Genomic DNA, 17395 nt, shown 5'->3' with positions numbered 1-17395 from the left:
TCTGGGCATATACAGGAGGCAACTGATTGAAGTTTCTCTCTCACGTTGATGTCTCTCTCTCCCCCCCCCCCTCCCCTTCCTCTCTCAAAAGCAATAAAAACATATCCTCCGGTGAGGATTTTTTTTAAAAGGCCCCAAAGACCTATCTTGCTGTTCTGTGTGCTATGAGGACACAGCAAGAAGGCACTATCTGTGAACCAGGAAGTAGGCTCTCATCAGAGTCCAAATCTGTTGGCATCTTGATCTTGGACTTCCCAGCCGCCAGAACTGTGAGAAAAATCTTCTGTTGCGTATAGAGCACCCAGCTCAGCGTATTTTAGTAAAGCAGCTTGAACAGACTGAGACACATACTGTATACTTTATCCATTAAAGGTGTACACTTTAGTGGCTTTTAGTATATTCAGAGACTTGTGTAACCTTCCCCGCAAACAATTTTATTACCCCACAAATCCCACACCGCTTACAGGTATATAGCTTGTAATAAGAAGGCTGGAAGTAGGGTGTGGCTGAAATGGGCAGCCTTTGCTCCTGGCTTACTCCAGTGACCCAGAGCTTAAGATGAGGCCTGGAAGTCAGCCAGCTCTCAATGGCTCCCTATCATGGCAACCTCCCATTGGCCTGCTCAGAATGTTCCACAAGCCCTTCTCCTTCAGCTTCCTTGGCAGAATCCTAACCCTGGTTGCTTTCAGTGTGGACAGAGTGAGGGAAGAAGGGCTGTTCTTTGCCTTACTTAGGTTGACAGGGCCACTTCTACCTCCCCTGGGGAGTTGGAAAAGAGATGTGGCCCCAGCGTGCAGAACTGAGACAGGGAACCAGCCTGGAGGGATGATGGTGAGAGGACCCCAGAGTCTTTTCATCTTTGTTCCCAGGACTCACACCTTGAAAGCCAGGACTTTTCTTCTCTGTAAAACAACAGCAGCCCTGACTGGTTTGGCTCAGTGGATAGACCGTCGGCCTGTGGACTGAAGGGTCCCGGGTTCAATTCTGGTCAGGGGCATGTACCTTGGTTGCAGGCACATTCCCAATGGGAGGTGTGCAGGAGGCAGCTGATCTATGTTTCCCTCTCATCAATATTTCTGATTCTCTATACCTCTCCCTTCCTCTCTGTAAAAAAAAAACAACAAAAAACAAAAACAAAAACAACAACAGCAGATTCTTAATTATTTTAGCCCCTTGAACCCATTTAAGAGGCTCCATGACAGCAAAACTCCAAGAAGAGAAAGAGGGAGTGAGACAGGGAACTTGTTGTGGCTCAAAAGTACCTTTCCACAGGTGAAGGGTGCTTCTTATAAGCCGCTAGTGCTAAGGACAGGACAGGGGTGGGAGTTCATCCACATTCTGGTTCTATTCAGCAAACTTATCCAGCACCTGTGTGTAGTACCAGTTAATGTGATAGATTCTGGGACACAGACAGGAATGCCTTGATGGGGGTTCACAAGCTAGGAAGAAAAATGAGCGCCCCCCCTCACCCCCCCCCCCCCCACATACATACTTGTAGGATAAGACAAAGTGAGACAAACGTCAGGAGCAAGGTAAGAAACATACTTTTAAGGAAAAGAGAAATCGACCTCAGTATAGTGGGCTGAAGAATACATTCCTGGAGGAGATGACACTTGAACTAAGATCTCTCAAAAGCATCTTGGACACTATTGAGATGGACAGAGCTGGTAGTTGGGCCAGAGAGATTTAGTATATTATAGTCTACGATTTCCAGTACCTTTGGACAGAGCTGGTAGTTGGGCCAGAGAGATTTAGTATATTATAGTCTACGATTTCCAGTACCTTTGAGATACTGCGTTAAAAAATCAATCAAAGGATAGTTGGTTGGGGTGGGGAAATCAGTATGTCCTTTTGGGTGGCAGGCGGCTGGGTAGGGACAATGGCTAAGTGTCTGGGGTCGGGTGGAGGAGGTGTGGGCAGGCAGACCCAGGCTCCTGAAGCTGTCGGGGGGCATGAAAGGAGGTCCAAGGAGTAAAATCAAGGTACTATCAGAGCTAAAAGCTGGCATCAGGGTTTGTTTCTATGTTCAAACCCTTAATCCATAAGGGATGGTTAATATTATCCTGGCCAGTATTGCTAAGTGGTTAGAACGTCAGCACATATACCGAAGGGTCACAGATTCGATTCCAGGTCAAGGGCAAACACCTAGGTTGCAGGTTCCATCCCCAGCCCCAGTTGGGGTCAGGGTACATGCGGGATGTGTGTGTGTGTGTGTGTGTGTGACTCCCTCCTTTCTACTCTGTTTTCAGTGGAAAAAAATATTCTCAAGTGAGAATAAACAACAACAACAAAAGATGGTTAATATTTAGATGATAGGAATCGGGGAAGGGCAGCTCACAAGAGTGAGCATGGAAATGGGAAAGTGAGAGAAGGCTGGGACAATAATCTGGTCCTTGCCCTGGCTGGTATGACTTGGTTGGAGCATCATCCTGTACACCAAAAAGTTGGAGGTTGGATTCCAGTTCAGGGCACATATCCAGGTTACCAGTTCGATCCCTGTTCAGGGTGCATAAGAGAGACAGCTGATTGCTGTTTCTCTTCCTCTCTCTCGAAAACCAATGAAAACATATCCTTGGGTGAGGATTTAAAATAATCCTATATAATAAAAGCCTAATATGCAAATTGACCGAACGGTGGAAGGACCAGTCGCTATGACGTGCACTGACCACCAGGGGACAGATGCTCAATGCAGGAGCTGCCCCCAGCCCACAGGCCCCAATAGGCAGTGGCGGCAGCGCATTGGCGGCGGGCAGGGTCGGCGCGTGGGTGGCGCCAGGCCAGTCAAGACGGGTGCCAGCGGGGGCCTCCTGATCGCCCTGCCAGTTGCCCTGCAGATCGGCCCTGATCACTGGCCAGGCCTAGGGACCCTACCTGTGTACGAATTTTGTGCACTGAGCCTCTAGTAATAATAATAATAATCTGGTCCCTGAAGTGCCACCCTCTAATCCTTTCTCAAGCCCTTTAGGAGATAAATCCAGGACTGATGAGGGTGGGGAAGGAAAAATTAGCCATTTTAAATGATTAGAAGGACCAAAAAATGGCTTTTTAGATTTGAGGACTAGAGGCCCCAGTGGTGGTGCCTGTGAGATCAATGGGACATGTGTCTTAAGTAGGCAGGAGGCAAAAGGCAGTGGCTGAAGCTCCGGACTGTGACAGGAGCCAGATTCCCTCTGGCTGATGTCTCAGTGGTCAAGGTGGGAGGTAGAGAATGCCCACAGCCTTTGAGCACATTGGACGGGACCAGCCTCCTAGTTGACTTCGAGACCAGCCTGCTACTGGTCGCACTCACTTTGCAGGTGAGGTCAGCAGCCCAGTGACCTGGGCTCAAGTGAGTTTGGAGGTCTGAGTGGAGTTCCTGAATGTCAGAGCGTAGAGAGCTTGGCTGAGCGCCAAGGAATCAGGATCAAGCCACTGGGTGAGGGAAGTTGCTGGAGGTCTCTTGGTCTCCGCATTGGAATGGAGGGTGATACATGCACAACAAGGGACAGAATGAGGGACAGCTGATCCCATGGAGTTAGTTGGGACAAAAAGATTCTCCTTTATAAACTGTCTCCAGACAGAGGAGAGACCAGTGAGCACTTTTTGTGACTTAGACACAGTAAAGCACACACAGTCTCAAATGAAGTTGCATCCTAACAAATACAGAGGCATTCAGGATTCATATTTGTAAAAACTAAAAAAGAAAAAAAAACCCAAAGAGAAAAGAATGCCTTGCAAGGGACTGATAAACATCAAATTCAACAAGATAGTTACCCCTAGGGGGAGCAGGAGGGGAGAGATCGGGGAGTGGGGCTCCTATTTTATTTGTAGCATTTTAGTTCTTTAAAAGATTTGAAATAAATGTGACAAACTATTGAGATGGACAGAGCTGGTAGTTGGGCCAGAGAGATTCAGTATATTATAGTCTACGATTTCCAGTACCTTTGAGATATTGCGTTAAAAAATCAATCAAAGGATAATCGGTTGGGGTGGGGAAATCAGTATGTCCTTTTGGGTGGCAGGCGGCTGGGTAGGGACAATGGCTAAGTGTCTGGGGTCGGGTGGAGGAGGTGTGGGCAGGCAGACCCAGGCTCCTGAAGCTGTCGGGGGGCATGAAAGGAGGTCCAAGGAGTAAAATCAAGGTACTATCAGAGCTAAAAGCTGGCATCAGGGTTTGTTTCTATGTTCAAGGAAGTGAAAGCACAGAAGAGAGCGCTGACGGTGTGTGTGCAGAGGGTGTGTGCCTGTGAGTCCCATAGGACGTGGCAGGTCCGGGTAGGGGCCCAGCTGGGGTGGCAGGCTCTCCTTTGCCCAGCTGGCCACCAGTCTTGAGGGAGTCTTGAGCCCACCGCCCACCGCGGGACAATGCACCAGGTATACTCTCCCCTCACCCCGTCCTGCCAGGCTGGCCTGACTCCCAGCAGGGGCCCCTTGCTTTTCACCAGCCTGTGCTTCCTTTTCCCCTGCACATCCGGAGCTACTTCCCCACCCCCTGCCTGGGAGCTCTGTGGCCTGGGCCCCAGAGAACCTCAGACTCTCAGGGAGGGGTGGGGTACTAGACTTTCCACATTCTTAAAGGGACACGTGTTGGGGTAGACAGTGTGACTGAGAGACTAAAGGAAGTGTGTTTGTCCTGGATCCCAAATGTCTACCCATAGGAAAAGCCAGGCTGAGGGCTCAGAGTTAAGGGAGGGGCTCCACCCCCAAGGGTCTGCTTCTGATGGTCCAGCTGGGGACAATGAGGCGAGGGAGAAAAAGTTTTTTGAGCCTGTGATGACCTTACCAGCTCTGGGGTTTAGAGTTTGGAGGTTTGCTATCTTTCTGACCCCCCGCCCCCCATAACCCTACACTTAGCAGGGGGGAGACAGAGAGAGGTAGGGGTCATGACCTCCAACTTTAGGTGGAAGAACTCTGGGACCCTGAAAGAGGTAGAGGCTGGCATGGCATCTCCTCAATCTGTCCAGGAATCCACTCTGGGCACTGCCTCCCTTCCAGGCCCTGGAATTTTATCCTGAGACCTGGGGGGATATTATGGATGAGGTATCCCCCTTGCCAAGTTTCTGGGGTTCCTGTCTCCTCTTCCTCTTTCCCTTACCCCCACCCCACCTCTGCCCTCTTGGTGCATAATGGGCACCTAAGATGCTGAACACGATGACTCCCTTTTCCCTGGACTTTAAGAAGCTGTTGACCACTGCCCATTGCCCACAATGTGGGACAGCAGCCCATAGTGTGCTAAGATTCCTGGCCAGGACGCAGGCCCTATTTAGGAATTAGGAGATCTGGGAAGAGGGGGCAGTGAGAGGGACTTGCAGGACCAAACTCTATATGCCAGACTGTAATGAGGCCCCTGTTTGTCCCTTTCTGAACAACTTTGTCTCTGTCTCTGTCTCTCTGTATCTCTCTTCACTGCTTTCTTTTTAGCTCTTTTTCTTTTTTTCTTGTATCTTTCTTTCTCCCCATGTTCCCCTCTGTCTGTCCTCTTCTTCGTTTATTCTCTCTGTTGCTATGTGTATTTATCTCTATGTTTCTGTCTCTCCATGTCTTTATCTCTTTCTTTGTGTCTATTCCTCTTTCTCTCCCCCTGAGGTTCTCCGTCTTTCTCTTTCAGTTCCCTTTGGTTGCCTGTCTCTCATTATTTTGGTCTTTTCCTGTGTGTACATGCCCATGTCACCTTCTCTCTCTGCCCTCCCCTCCTAGGCTGACCCTTATCCCTGGCTTTCTCCAGCTGTGAACGGCTCAGCGGGGCAGGAGACGCAGAGGCAGCTTCCAGAGGTGCTGAGTGGGGCCCGGGAACCGCCTCGAGAGGATGGGCTGCCTCTGCTCACTGTGATCATCGCTGTCTTTGTCCTGCTGGCAGTCTGTATCGTGGTGGCAGTCCACTGTGGGCCAAGTCTACACCAGGGCCGTGCCACTCTCCCCACAGAGCCACCAGCCCCAAAGCCAGAGGGTGGCATCTACCTCATCCACTGGCGAGTGCTGGGCTCCCAGGACATTCATGGAGACACCCAGCAGGGCCCTCCTGTCTCTGGCTCCTGCCTTGTGCCAGATGGGCCTAGGCTCAGCATCGACGAAGTCACATATCTGTAGGAGGAAGACTTTGGAAAGTAGGCCAGACCTGGCTCAGAACGAGAAACTGGACAGAGAATTAGGGCAAAGGCAAACTGGGGCCTGGGTGTCAGATCTTTGGAAGTGCACGCATGGACTAAGCTGGAGCTGCCCTCGGGGCAGAATACAGAGAAAGCCTTGATGGGGAAATAAAGAAGCTTGAGGGCCCTGCCCAGACACGTGGTGCTATGAGCATTCCAAATGCCCAAGGCTGCCCTTACAAAGCTACTCCATCTTCTTCAGGGACCACCAGACCCCTGAACCTCCTTCTCCAAGTCCCTCCCCTTCTCCCACCCCTAATCTCCTCTCCTTTGGGTGTCAAGGTAAGTCTGGCTTGGAAGATTCCACCACCCACCCCATCCCTGTGCAGGGATGGAAGAGGCTCCTGCAGAGGCTCTGCTGCTCCAGCCCCCAGGTCCTGTGAGGGCCAGCCCAGGAGTACAAGGCAAGGAACCCAGGGCTCTGCCTTCTCTGGGACTTGGGGAAAGGAAGGAAAAGCTGTTGCCCTTCACTGATCGAGGGACATCCCGTTGGCTGTCAGGGCCCAGGACTTGTTAACAACTTTCAAGGCCCTTATAAAGCCCCAAGCACCAATTATAGCTCCCCAAATTGTTTTTGAATGCCCTCCACTATCTTGGGGCAAGACTCTGTCTTGCCTTCCCATGATGCAATGGGGAAAATTTGGGAGTTCTCATTACCTCCTACTTTCTGTGTGCATGGGCCTACTGAAACTAGCCTAGAATTTACCCCAGGAAATTTCCCAAGTGCAGCTGGTAGGAAAACAGGATAGGAAAGGGAGCTTCATGGAGCTTTTATAGAGTAAGAAATGAGTGAGGAGAAGGCTTACAGGGAGAGAGACATGGAGGTTGGAAAGATGCAAGAGGCCAAGAAGGCAGAACTGAGCCTCCCAGGGGCTCCCTGGAAAGGTACCTCTTTCTCTGGCACCTCTGAGCTTCATTTATGTGCAGTCAGGAAGGGGCAGACAGACATTTATGGAGGAACCTCTGGGTGCTTTACCCTGGGGAACAAGTCAACTCTGGGATTGCCCACAGTGAGACCCCAGCACAGTCAGTAAGGCTGGGAAAGAACAGAAGATAGAGGACCAGAGGTGGAGATTATGTGTGCAGAGGACTGGCTTGCCACCTTTGGGATGATGAGAGGCAGTTATAATGTGAGTAGCTACTCCTTCTTGAAGGCCAGCTACGTGCTTGGCACTGGCTTCCTCCATGGGCCTGCAGATATACCATTCACTCCTCATAACAACCTTGAGAAGAGAGCCATTGTTACTCCCATTTTACAGTTGGGAATATTAAGACATCCAGGTGGACACATGTACTGAGTGGTGGGTCCGGATTTGAACCTGAGGCAGTCTGCACCATGCTGGGGGCTGGAGGGTGGGGAAAGTCATATTGGGGAGGCCTTTGATTCTGGTCTGGTTTCTAGGTATAGATGTGATGTTGGAAGATCTTCAGGCCTTGAGGACAGAGTGGCTGGGACAGCTGGGGAGAGGAAGGGACTGTTTCTCCTCACTCTTTTGGCTCTGCCATCCTTAGAGACGGTCAGTTTCTTCTGGCAAATGTGTGTCTATGTGTGGAGCCTTTCTCCACAGCATGCTGTCCTCAGATATGCATATTGAACAGTTGCAACAAAAACAAAGGTAGGAGGGAGGAAGAAACAATTTCTGGGTGGAATGAATGGAACTGGTAGAAATGGGCCATCTCCCCTCCCAGGTGGGGGCACTTTTGCCACCACGATGTTGTTGCAGTGGCTCAGTTCTAAAAGGTGTGGCAGGTGACTAGCTGTGTTGTCCAAGGTCCCCCATAGAATGTCCCCCCGCCTCACACATATCCTCTTCCCACTTTATCCCTCATGCAGGCTCTCTCATCAGGGGATGTTTATTCAGTGGCCCCTACTTCTTTGAGCAACCCCTTGCCCAGCGCACAGCTCATGGTATCTGTGTGCTCCCTCAGGCAGCCCCTGGCCCCTCCCTACCCCCCAAACCTACCGCTGGTAGGCCTGAAGGGACAAGGAGAGGAAGCAGTTCATGGGACCTGGACAGGGACAGGGTTCCTGAGCTGGTTTGGTCAAGAGATACGGTGAGTTCACAGTGACCTTGACGCCGCAGGGGAGTGCTAGGGAAATAAATACTTTAACCTCATTCACCTCCTTTCCTCCATTCTCCCATTGACCAAACAAACAGAAGCCTAGAGGCAAGGGAGCCTGTTGATGCTATCCCAGGGCAAAAGGAAGCAGAGAAGGGTGAAGAAGTAGGTCCAGAGGGTCCAATGGAAGACACCTGGCACATTCCTTAAGTTTACCTGGCAATTAGAGTTTACAAAAAACATCTATGCAGTCATTGTCCTCACAACAACCCTGTGAGGTAGGTAGGGCAATTATTATGATCCCATTTCATAGATGAGGACACTGAGGCTCATGTAAAACAACTTGCCCGAGGTCATAGGACTCATCTTGAGATGTCAAGCCCCCGTGACTTCTTTGAGAGCCCCCCCCTGTGGGAAGAAACAGCTTTGCTGGGCATCTATTCCTAAAGAAAGCCCTCAGTCCAGCGTCTTGGGGATGATCTCTGGGGGATCAGGCAAGGTGACCGTGGCCCTCAGAAGATATCCGTGCGGAGTGGGAGAGGCTTATCCATTTCACTGATGAGGAGCTGAGGCTCTTGGTTCAGTGTGGAAGAGTCAGGCACCACCGAAGTCCCCACACTACCCACAGTAACCTCCTCCTTTTCCTCCTGCTGCAGGTGCCTGAGAATCTCCTGTGACAGGGAGAAGCTGCTTTCCTCTTCCGGTTCTGGAATGGGGGTGGAGAAGGTGGTGGGGAGTGGAGTGAGAAACTCACACTTTCCCACTCCAACACACCCCAGGGGATTTGCTGGGCAGATCCTTCAACCCACCTCTCTATGCCCCCTGCCCACCCTAGCCATTGTGGGGAAAGCTTCGTGGAATCCTAGAGCTAGAAATGGCTTTAGAGATGGTGAAATTCCACCCTCTTGCTTTTAGAGATGGTGCTTAGAGAAGGGCAGAGACCTGCCCAAGATCATACAGCAAAGGAGTGGCAGAGCTGAGGTTTCAGCCCCTGTCAGTCTCTTAATTCCTGGCCTGGGGCCTAGGATATTTTGCTTCCTTTGACAGATGAAGTGAGGAGACCCTATAGCCCGCCTCTTCGTGCTCCACCCAAGACCCATAGCCAAAGACTTCAGAGCAACCAAGTGTCCCAACCTGGGGAGGTGGACCCCTCTCATGGGAGGAAGGGGCAGGACTTGAATGCCCTGACCACTCGGGAAGGCCCAGGACATGACGCTTTCATATCTCCTTCTGCCCCCCTGGAAGACTCCTGGGCCCCCTGACTCCTCCTGTCCTCCAGACTGTCAATCCCTTACCCTGGTAGACAATGAAGCGACAGTTGTTCTGACACTCAGGGGCATCTGCCAGGATGTCCTCAAGTGTCCGGCAGAAGAGTTTAGCCTGCTCAAGCCGATCTTGCCGACTGAAGCCAGCTCGGCTATCCTGTGACATGGCAAACAGGGTCTTCAAGGGGGTGGCATACTCCAGAACGCAGGTGCCCACCTGGAGAAAATGAGAGGAAGACCAAACTAAACCAGGGCAGACAGACTCTGGACCCCAGTACCACTGCAAGGACCCCACTCCCTCAGTTTGTATAGATGGAGTCCTGGCAGGTGCCGCCCTAATGGGGTTATGCTATCTGGTTGTCTTTTGCCTCTGGCATCCCACCCCTAAGATCAGGGCCAGGGCTGAGCTAAATTTACCCTTTATGATCCTCCTCTTAGGATCCCAGGGCAAGGCCCACCAAGCTAGGCTGTCAACTGCTCCAGTTTGAAATCAAGTCTGAAGGCTAGGCTCTGGGGTTCAACCGTGGTCTGGGTCTCCCCACCCACCCGTGTGAAATCCATCAGATCTTCTCACAACCTTCATCTAGGGCAGCTTTATGGTCAAAAGCATGGTGCCCTAGTCGGTTTGGCTCAGTGGATAGAGCATTGCTCCGAGCACTGAGAGGCCGTAGGTTCGATTCCAGCCAAGGGCATGTACCTCAGTTGTAGGCTCGATCCCTGGCCCTGGTTGGGGCATTAGGGAGACAACCAATCGATGTTGCCTGTCTGACTCTCCCCTTTCCTTTCACTCTCTTTAAAAAATCAATGGAAAATATCCTCGGTTGAGGATTAACAACAACAACAAAAATAGGTGTTTTTTTTTTTAAAAAAAGCATCGTATACTCAAGTTGAAATTGTCCACTTTCTTCCTGGTTCTCTGAGTCAGTTTCGTCATCTGTAGAATAGGGGTTGTAACAGTCCCTACCCCATAGGGTGGTGGTGAGGATTCATTGAGGTGGTTAGATAAGCATCTAGAATAGCATCTGGCATGCATAAGTGTTCAGTAAATGTTACTTATTATCCTCATTCAGCGTCGAATCTTGTCCAGCCCTGGGACTCACTGGGGAAACTGAGGCTCAGAGGAGGGCAGTAAATTTTTACCCGTGGTTGGCCAGAGCCCAGAGTTCTGGTGCACTAGGTCTGATCCTCTCCAGCAGGACTCACCTTCCTGCACACTCACCAGCTTCCCGTTCTCCAGAAGCTCATAGATGCTGTTTTTGTAAACCCGGGCCTTGATGCCAGCACAGTCAATGAGTTGCGGGGGCAGCTCATCCAGGAGGCGAATGTTGGGGTCAACCACACTCAGGTCATCAGGCACCCCACAGTCCAATGGGAAGAGGATGTATAGCCGATGGCTTGCTGCACCTCTTAGGATATTGTTGTGGGACTGATTGTAACTCTGGATCCGGGCCGGAAGCCCTGAGGTAGAGAGGCCCAAGAAGTCATTCCCACTGACCTTGTCTCCCACTGCATCATTGGTCACCCTCAATGTGTACATGCAAAAGAACCGAGGGCCCAGTCCCCTAGTACTGGCCAGGAGGGACAGCATATCCAAGGACCCTTCCCTCCCCTCCATCTACTCCCACCACTGCTTTCTCCCTTCACTTGTTCCTTATCCAGATTTCTGTCAGCCCCACTCCTTCCCACCACAGCTCTCAGGCCTTTGAGAGGCAGGCAGAGGCCTGAAAGGTGACATTGTCAGCACCCGCAGCTGCACTGAGTCGGGCCTCTAGCATGAGCCATTTCCTAGCAGAAGCCCTGGTGTCAAGGGAAGGCAGCAACAAGATATGGGAGGACTCTAGCCTTGGCTGGCCAGTCAGAAGAATGAGACATAACATATAGATTCACAGTAGTGTCAAAAGGTCAAGCCCTGGACAGACCTGGATTCAAATCCCGTCTCCTCTCACTAAACTGTGCGACTTGGGATAAGTCACTTTATCTCTCAGAACCACAATTTTCTTATCTTTTAAGCAGGAAGACAATTATCCCTTCCTCATAGGTTGTGAATTAAAAAAGAAAATGCACATGAAAGGCGCACAGCAGTAAATAGTTACTGAAAGAATTCAGAGGAAACTTGGACACGTCACTTAATATTTCTTCCTCTAAACCAGGCATAACAATAGTCTTCATGCCTAGAGGATTGTTTTTGGGAATCAAACGATTTGTTAGACCTGAAAGTACTTTGAAAAATATACCGAGTTGTGGAAACGATGTGTCTTATTGTTTGTGTGTCTTGTAGATCGAGAAATGGGACATAGAGGATGGCCCACCTGGTAGGACCAGCCGCAGGTACCCGATATAAAATGACCATGCCAGCCCATGGGCCACGTTGAAGTTCCTTTGTTCACAGACTGTGGAGATCTCAGCTGGGGCCAGGCCCTGTGGACAGAAGGGTGGGGCAGGGGAGACCTCCATGAAGGACAACTAGAACCCTCCTCTTCCAAGGAGATTTCTCAGCCTGCTGCTGCTTTCTCCCTTTTCTGCCATTGCTGACCCCGCTGTTCCAGGACATAAGTTCAACTCCAAGAACCATCCTCTAAACTAGTCCCACTCCTAGTACTGAGCTCAGAGCAGGTCACACTAGCCACAGCCTCCACTTGACCATGCCCTCCACTTCCCACTGTGTCATACCTGGAGGTCCAGGATGATGCTCAGTGCCTCTGAGAGGCCCAGGAAGGGAAGTATCCAAATGAAGGGCAAGCCAGCTTCGTTTGAAAGAGGGTCATAGAAATAGCAGGACAGCAGCACCAGGACCCCACAGCAGATGGGGCTTCCCAGACAGGCCCTCACAGCCCTCCAGTAGCTTCCCTGGTACCTGCAGATGACAGCTCAGCTAGAGAGATTCAAGGAGGGGCAGGGATGGGGGTCAAGGGAGTGAGACATGTTGTGTGCCCGATCACCATGGGTGCTGCATGGAGTCACCTGGAATGGACGTGGCATAGCTCCTCGACCAGACTGCAGACTCGCTTGAACAACAGTCCCAGCTGCAGGGAGGCCAGGTGGAGCAACAGACACTGGAGAATGTGTTTTGGCGACTCCTCCAAGACCCAAAAGGCTACCAGACAGGCAATCAGCAGGACAGCGGCTGCTATCTTGGCCTTGTGACTCCTGGGCCGAGGGATGGATGGGTGCAAGCTGGAGTGGGGCATCTGTAGGTACCAAGAAATCCATGGCCATGCTCCTCTCACTCTCCTGTTGTTCCAGGATGGAGGCCCTGGCTGGGCAACTTCCCCCAGCTCTCTCCTCCCCACCCCTCTCCCCACCCCCGTGCCCAGCCATACCCAGGGGCTGCTTTTGGAGACACCTCTGGGGGACAGGCTGGGCATACAACATCCCAGATTTCCAGTCCAGGAGGGATTTATTGAAAACAGAACAGGTGGAAAAGTGCATGGATTTATACATACACATCCCATCCAACCCCAGGGAGACTGTGGGGCAGAGAAGAAAGAAGGCAGCAACTCTCCCAGACCCAGACCTATGAGGTGCCACCCACCTCGGGACCCTTGAGGATCCGGGCTTTCCTCTCCCCGGGAAGGATATTAGCCAGAAAAGATCCCCAGGGGCCTCAGCCTTGGAGCTTTGGCTGGGCTGCTCCTGATCCTACCTTCTACCGCCAGACACAGGTTGTTTCTGGGAGACACAGGAAGAGAAGGCTCAGCGCAATAGCTCCCAATGACTAGGAGCAGCCTCTCCGGTCAGCCTGAAAATGGAAAGTTAAAAGCAATCTGAAGCTTTCTCTACAACACTCCAACCCTGACATCTCAGACTATAGCTCAAAGTTACAGTGGAGAGGAGGGTATTTCCCGCCCCGGGGAGGAGGGAAGAGCCCTCCCCGAAAGGCCCTAATGAGTCACACCCAGTCCTGGCATTGTGTGATTCGGGAAGCTTGTGAAGGCTCCCATTCCTGCAGTTTGCTACCCCAAAGTCAAGGGTGTTCAGAAATTCTCTCACACTCCCCTGAACCACAACCTGAACACCAGATTCTCCTCAAGCCCCCACAATTAAACAAACTCTACCAATACTTACACAGGACTCCACACACCCAGGCTGAGACAGCACACACTGACTACACCATGCTCCCTGCCAGATCGCTTATATTCTGATTTCTGGATGAGATCCTCTTTTTCTGAAGACGGTGATATGGAGGAGGGAGGGAGGGGGGGCGGAAACGAACAGTTGTTTCCTGTAATAACAGCCTTTCAGAGTAAAGGGCTTGGTAGGAGCAGAAAGCCAGCAGGGGAGTGTAGGGTTTGGGCTCTTCACAGGAAGTAGCATGCCTGAGACTTCTCAGAAAGAATATGGTGGTTCCACCCAAAAAAAAAAGGCAGCCTCATAGATAATAATAATATATTATGGCAAGTGTTATGTATATTTACTAGAATTCACTTAATCCAGTCAGTCACCCTGTCAGATACGTATAATACCATTCCCATTTTATAGATGGGTAATCTGAGGCTTAGTGAGGTGAATTAACGTTTCCCAGGCCCCACAGACAGTAAATGAGGGGGTGGGGGGACTGGAAGTCAGGTGGGTTGCTCTAAAAGGCGCCTTGCTCTGTGCCTTGATTTCCTGGGAAAAGCGGAAAGTGCCAGGATCCTGTTTCATGCTTACATGGAGTAGGGATGTCTCTGGCCACTTCCTGGCAACCTGATGAGCTGAGTTGACTTGAGGATGGGCAGGTCCGGAGAGTGGGATTGGGGTGCCACCCACAGAGCAGCAGCAATTCATTTCTGCCCAGGTCAGAGGGTCCTTGCCTTGACCCTCCCCCACATCACAGCCAGACTCATGAGGACACAACACATTCATAGATGCCTGTGGCCTCCCAGGAGCAACGAAACTTCCCGAAAACTCTCTTGGTTTTGAAAAGAGAGTTTCATCATTTCCTAAGAATGGAGGTAATTCCCTACATAGTCCCTCCCCTACAATTGGCTCACAAAGGGGCCCACTAACATGGACAAGGTGTCAGCTGTTTCAAAACCAAAGGAAGTTGACCTTGCCCAAGAGCAGGCCTGAGCAGAGTCCTGCAGGCGCGCGCCCCGAGGTCCAGCTGTGTCAAGCAGCCTCAGGCCTCCAGGATCCTGCTCTGCTGTCTAGCACCAACTCCCCTGGGTGGCACCACTGCTGCCAACTCTGCTGCTCCACACTGGTTGTCATTTCCTCTGAAACCTGCTTTTTCTTCAAAACCTGTTCTTTCCTTTCTCCTAGAGCAGTGGTTCTCAACCTTCCTAATGCTGCGGCCCTTTAATACAGTTCCTCATGGTGTGGTGACCCCCAACCATAAAATTATTTTCGCTGCTACTTCATAACTGTAATTTTGCTACTGTTGTGAATCGTAGTGTAAATATCTGATATGCAGGATGTATTTTCATCGTTACAAATTGAACATAATTAAAGCATAGTGATTAATCACAAAAACAATATGTAATTATATATGTGTTTTCCGATGGTCTTAGGCGACCCCTGTGAAAGGGTCGTTTGACCCCCAAAGGGGTTGTGACCCACAGGTTGAGAACCGCTGTCCTAGAGGAAGTTCCTTTATTTTATAGGCCAGGTTGTCACTATGCTTCAGAAGGAGCAGTGAGGGGAGGTGGGGAAGACATTGGTGTAGAACACTGTGGAAGAGCAGCACATATAAAGGCCCTGAGGTTGTGAGAAGGAACTTGGCCTGTGGAGGAACAGAGAAATGGGTGGTATGGCTGCATGTTGGGGGCCCGTATGATTTTCATAGGGCTACTGTAACAAAGTACCACAAATGTGGTGGCTTTAAGCAATAGAAATTTATTCTCTCATAGTTCTGGAGGCCAGAAGTCTGAAATCCAGGTGTTGGCAGGGGCATGCTTCCTTGGAAGCCTCTATGTGAGGCTCTCTCCTTGCCTCTTCCAGCTTCTGGTAGCCCCAGGAGTTCCTTGGTTTGCAGACACAGTACTTCAGTCTCTGCCTCCACCACAGGATGTTCTCCAACTCTGTCTTCACGTGGTGTTTCTTCTTATCAGCATATCAGTCATACTGGATTAGGGCCTACCTTAATGACTTCATCTCAACCCGATTACATCTGCAAGAACACTATTTCCAAATAAGGTCACATTCAAAGGTGCTGGGTGTTAGGATGTGAACATATCTTTTTAAGGGACACAATTCAAGCCATGACAGGTTCCGTGGTGTAAGAAGGGGTCCCGAGGGTGGGTCAGAGCCCCACTCTGTGACCAGTGCCTCAGATCCTGGAGAGCATCAAGACAGTTGCATGCATGGAATTGTCCTCAACACGCAGACAGCTGAGGAGGAAGCTAAGGGCCACAGAGGGAAGTTAGGCCCAAGTCCCATGCTGCCCTGCTCACATGCTGCTGAGTAGCACTGCATGGTAGTTGGTTCTTCCCTCCAGACACCTGGAAGTGCTGGTCTGGGTCAACTCTCATTTCTGTATCTGGCCCAATCACAGCTTCCATCCTCATCCTCAGTGTGCCTGGGAGAGGACTGAACCTCTAAGCGCTTGTTCGGCAGATGCTGGGCCTGGGACAGATTGTGTGTGAGGTAGGGAGGCTGTGGCCTCCAAGGAGCCACCCTTTTGCCTACACAACCTCTTTCATGTTTAAAGGTTCCTGAAATTAATGTGCAAAGGTCCCTGAAATCTGCTAGGACAAGGGACATTGGGGGGATTTTAATATCATTGACCATGGTTCACCTAAGATCCAATATGGCCTCTGTCTCTTCTAGCATGGTTTACCTACGATCCAGTTATTTAGCTTCTTTGAGCCTCAGTTTCCCCATACCTCAAATAGGAATGGTAATAACTTTTATCTCAGAAGATTGTCATGAGGATGGAAAGAAATTATGTCACTATAGACCTGACTTCTTGTAAATGCTCAGTAACTGCTAACGCTAATCACCACCACCACACCCATCATCATCATCACCTTTAACAATCACTCCTGGATTTGCTAGCCCCTGTCACTTTGACCTCTACCATGGGCTTCAGTCACCTTTGCAGCAGACTCAGATATTTGATGTCTCATCCATCGGTGGCTCTGAGTCTGACCCTAGCCACCTCCTTGTGATAATTTCATTGCACCATCATGGAGTCAACTAGTGTGTCCTGGTCTTTCCTGGACAGGATGATAACTTAGTAGATGTGATAGAGAAAAGGGTCTTCATGATGCACGGCTGGGGGTGAAGAAGCACATCTGGCTTAGCTACTATATCTTCAGGGAGTAAATTATAAACCCACCTACTCCTGGAAAGAGATATTCAGCAGGGTGGAGAGATCTACAGTTGTTTTTTGTTTGTTTTGGGTAATAGCTTTATTGAGATATAAATCACATACCATACAACTCACTTATTTAAAATGCACAATTAATTGGTTTTTAGTAAATTTACACAGTTGTGCACTATCACCACTATCAACTTTAGAACATTTTCATTACCCTCAAAAGAAACTCTGTAGCCATCACATCTTAACCACCCTTCCTCACCCCACCCCCAAGCAACCACCAATCTACTTTCTTTTTCTATAGATATGCCTATTCTGGACATTCATATAAATGGAATCATACACTATGTGATGTGTCTGTCTTCTTATCATATTACTAGGGGCCCAGTCCACGAATTCGTGCACCTTGGAAGGAACTGTGGCCTGTGAGGCTGTGGTGGGCCTCACAGGGGTGGTTCTGGCCCATCCTCCACACCCCTGCCCGACCCCTCCCGCTGCAGCCCCCGGTCCCCTCTCTGGTGGCAGCCCTGCTTCCGCTGCCACCACTCCTATGCACTGACAGCCCTGGCCCTGCTCGCACCTGCTGATGGTGTGGGGTGATTGGGGCAGCAGTGCGAGCTCTGGGTGGGACTGTGGTGTGTGGGAGCAAAGAATTCTCAGTAGCCCTAACCGGTTTGGCTCAGTGTATAGAGTGTCGGACT

The 17395-nt window shown here is 50.5% G+C and overlaps 2 protein-coding genes across 2 annotated transcripts; one reads left to right on the top strand and one right to left on the bottom strand.

Annotated features, from left to right (window-relative positions):
- Positions 1 to 4127: 4127 nt before the first annotated feature.
- Positions 4128 to 6426, top strand: SMIM33 (small integral membrane protein 33). Its single transcript, XM_070414887.1, has 2 exons — positions 4128 to 4353; positions 5677 to 6426. Exons 1-2 carry the CDS (start codon positions 4345 to 4347, stop codon positions 6064 to 6066), a joined length of 399 nt encoding a protein of 132 aa, XP_070270988.1. The 5' UTR covers positions 4128 to 4344; the 3' UTR covers positions 6067 to 6426.
- A 1964-nt stretch (positions 6427 to 8390) lies between these two features.
- Positions 8391 to 13620, bottom strand: STING1 (stimulator of interferon response cGAMP interactor 1). Its single transcript, XM_070414881.1, has 8 exons — positions 13517 to 13620; positions 13095 to 13190; positions 12413 to 12639; positions 12122 to 12305; positions 11761 to 11869; positions 10671 to 10909; positions 9482 to 9668; positions 8391 to 8892 (listed from the first exon to the last, which is right to left on the bottom strand). Exons 3-8 carry the CDS (start codon positions 12637 to 12639, stop codon positions 8699 to 8701), a joined length of 1140 nt encoding a protein of 379 aa, XP_070270982.1. The 5' UTR covers positions 13095 to 13190; positions 13517 to 13620; the 3' UTR covers positions 8391 to 8698.
- Positions 13621 to 17395: the final 3775 nt, after the last annotated feature.

This window comes from Myotis yumanensis, unplaced genomic scaffold, assembly GCF_028538775.1.
Source record: "Myotis yumanensis isolate MYYU_CA2020_CCGP unplaced genomic scaffold, mMyoYum1.0.hap1 SCAF_5, whole genome shotgun sequence".
Classification (NCBI taxonomy): Eukaryota; Metazoa; Chordata; class Mammalia; order Chiroptera; family Vespertilionidae; genus Myotis; species Myotis yumanensis.
The sequence above is the reverse complement of the archived record's forward strand: the minus strand, read 5'-3'. Positions and strand labels throughout refer to the sequence as shown.

Coding starts and splice junctions, on each gene's coding strand:
- STING1 (XM_070414881.1), bottom strand. CDS start 12,639: ATGCCCCACTCCAGCTTGCACCCATCCATCCCTCGGCCCAGGAGTCAC. Junction 12,306..12,412: donor CTATGCCACGTCCATTCCAG/GTGACTCCATGC, acceptor TGTCATCTGCAG/GTACCAGGGAAGCTACTGGA. Junction 8,893..9,481: donor TCGCTTCATTGTCTACCAGG/GTAAGGGATTGA, acceptor CCCCCATTCCAG/AACCGGAAGAGGAAAGCAGC.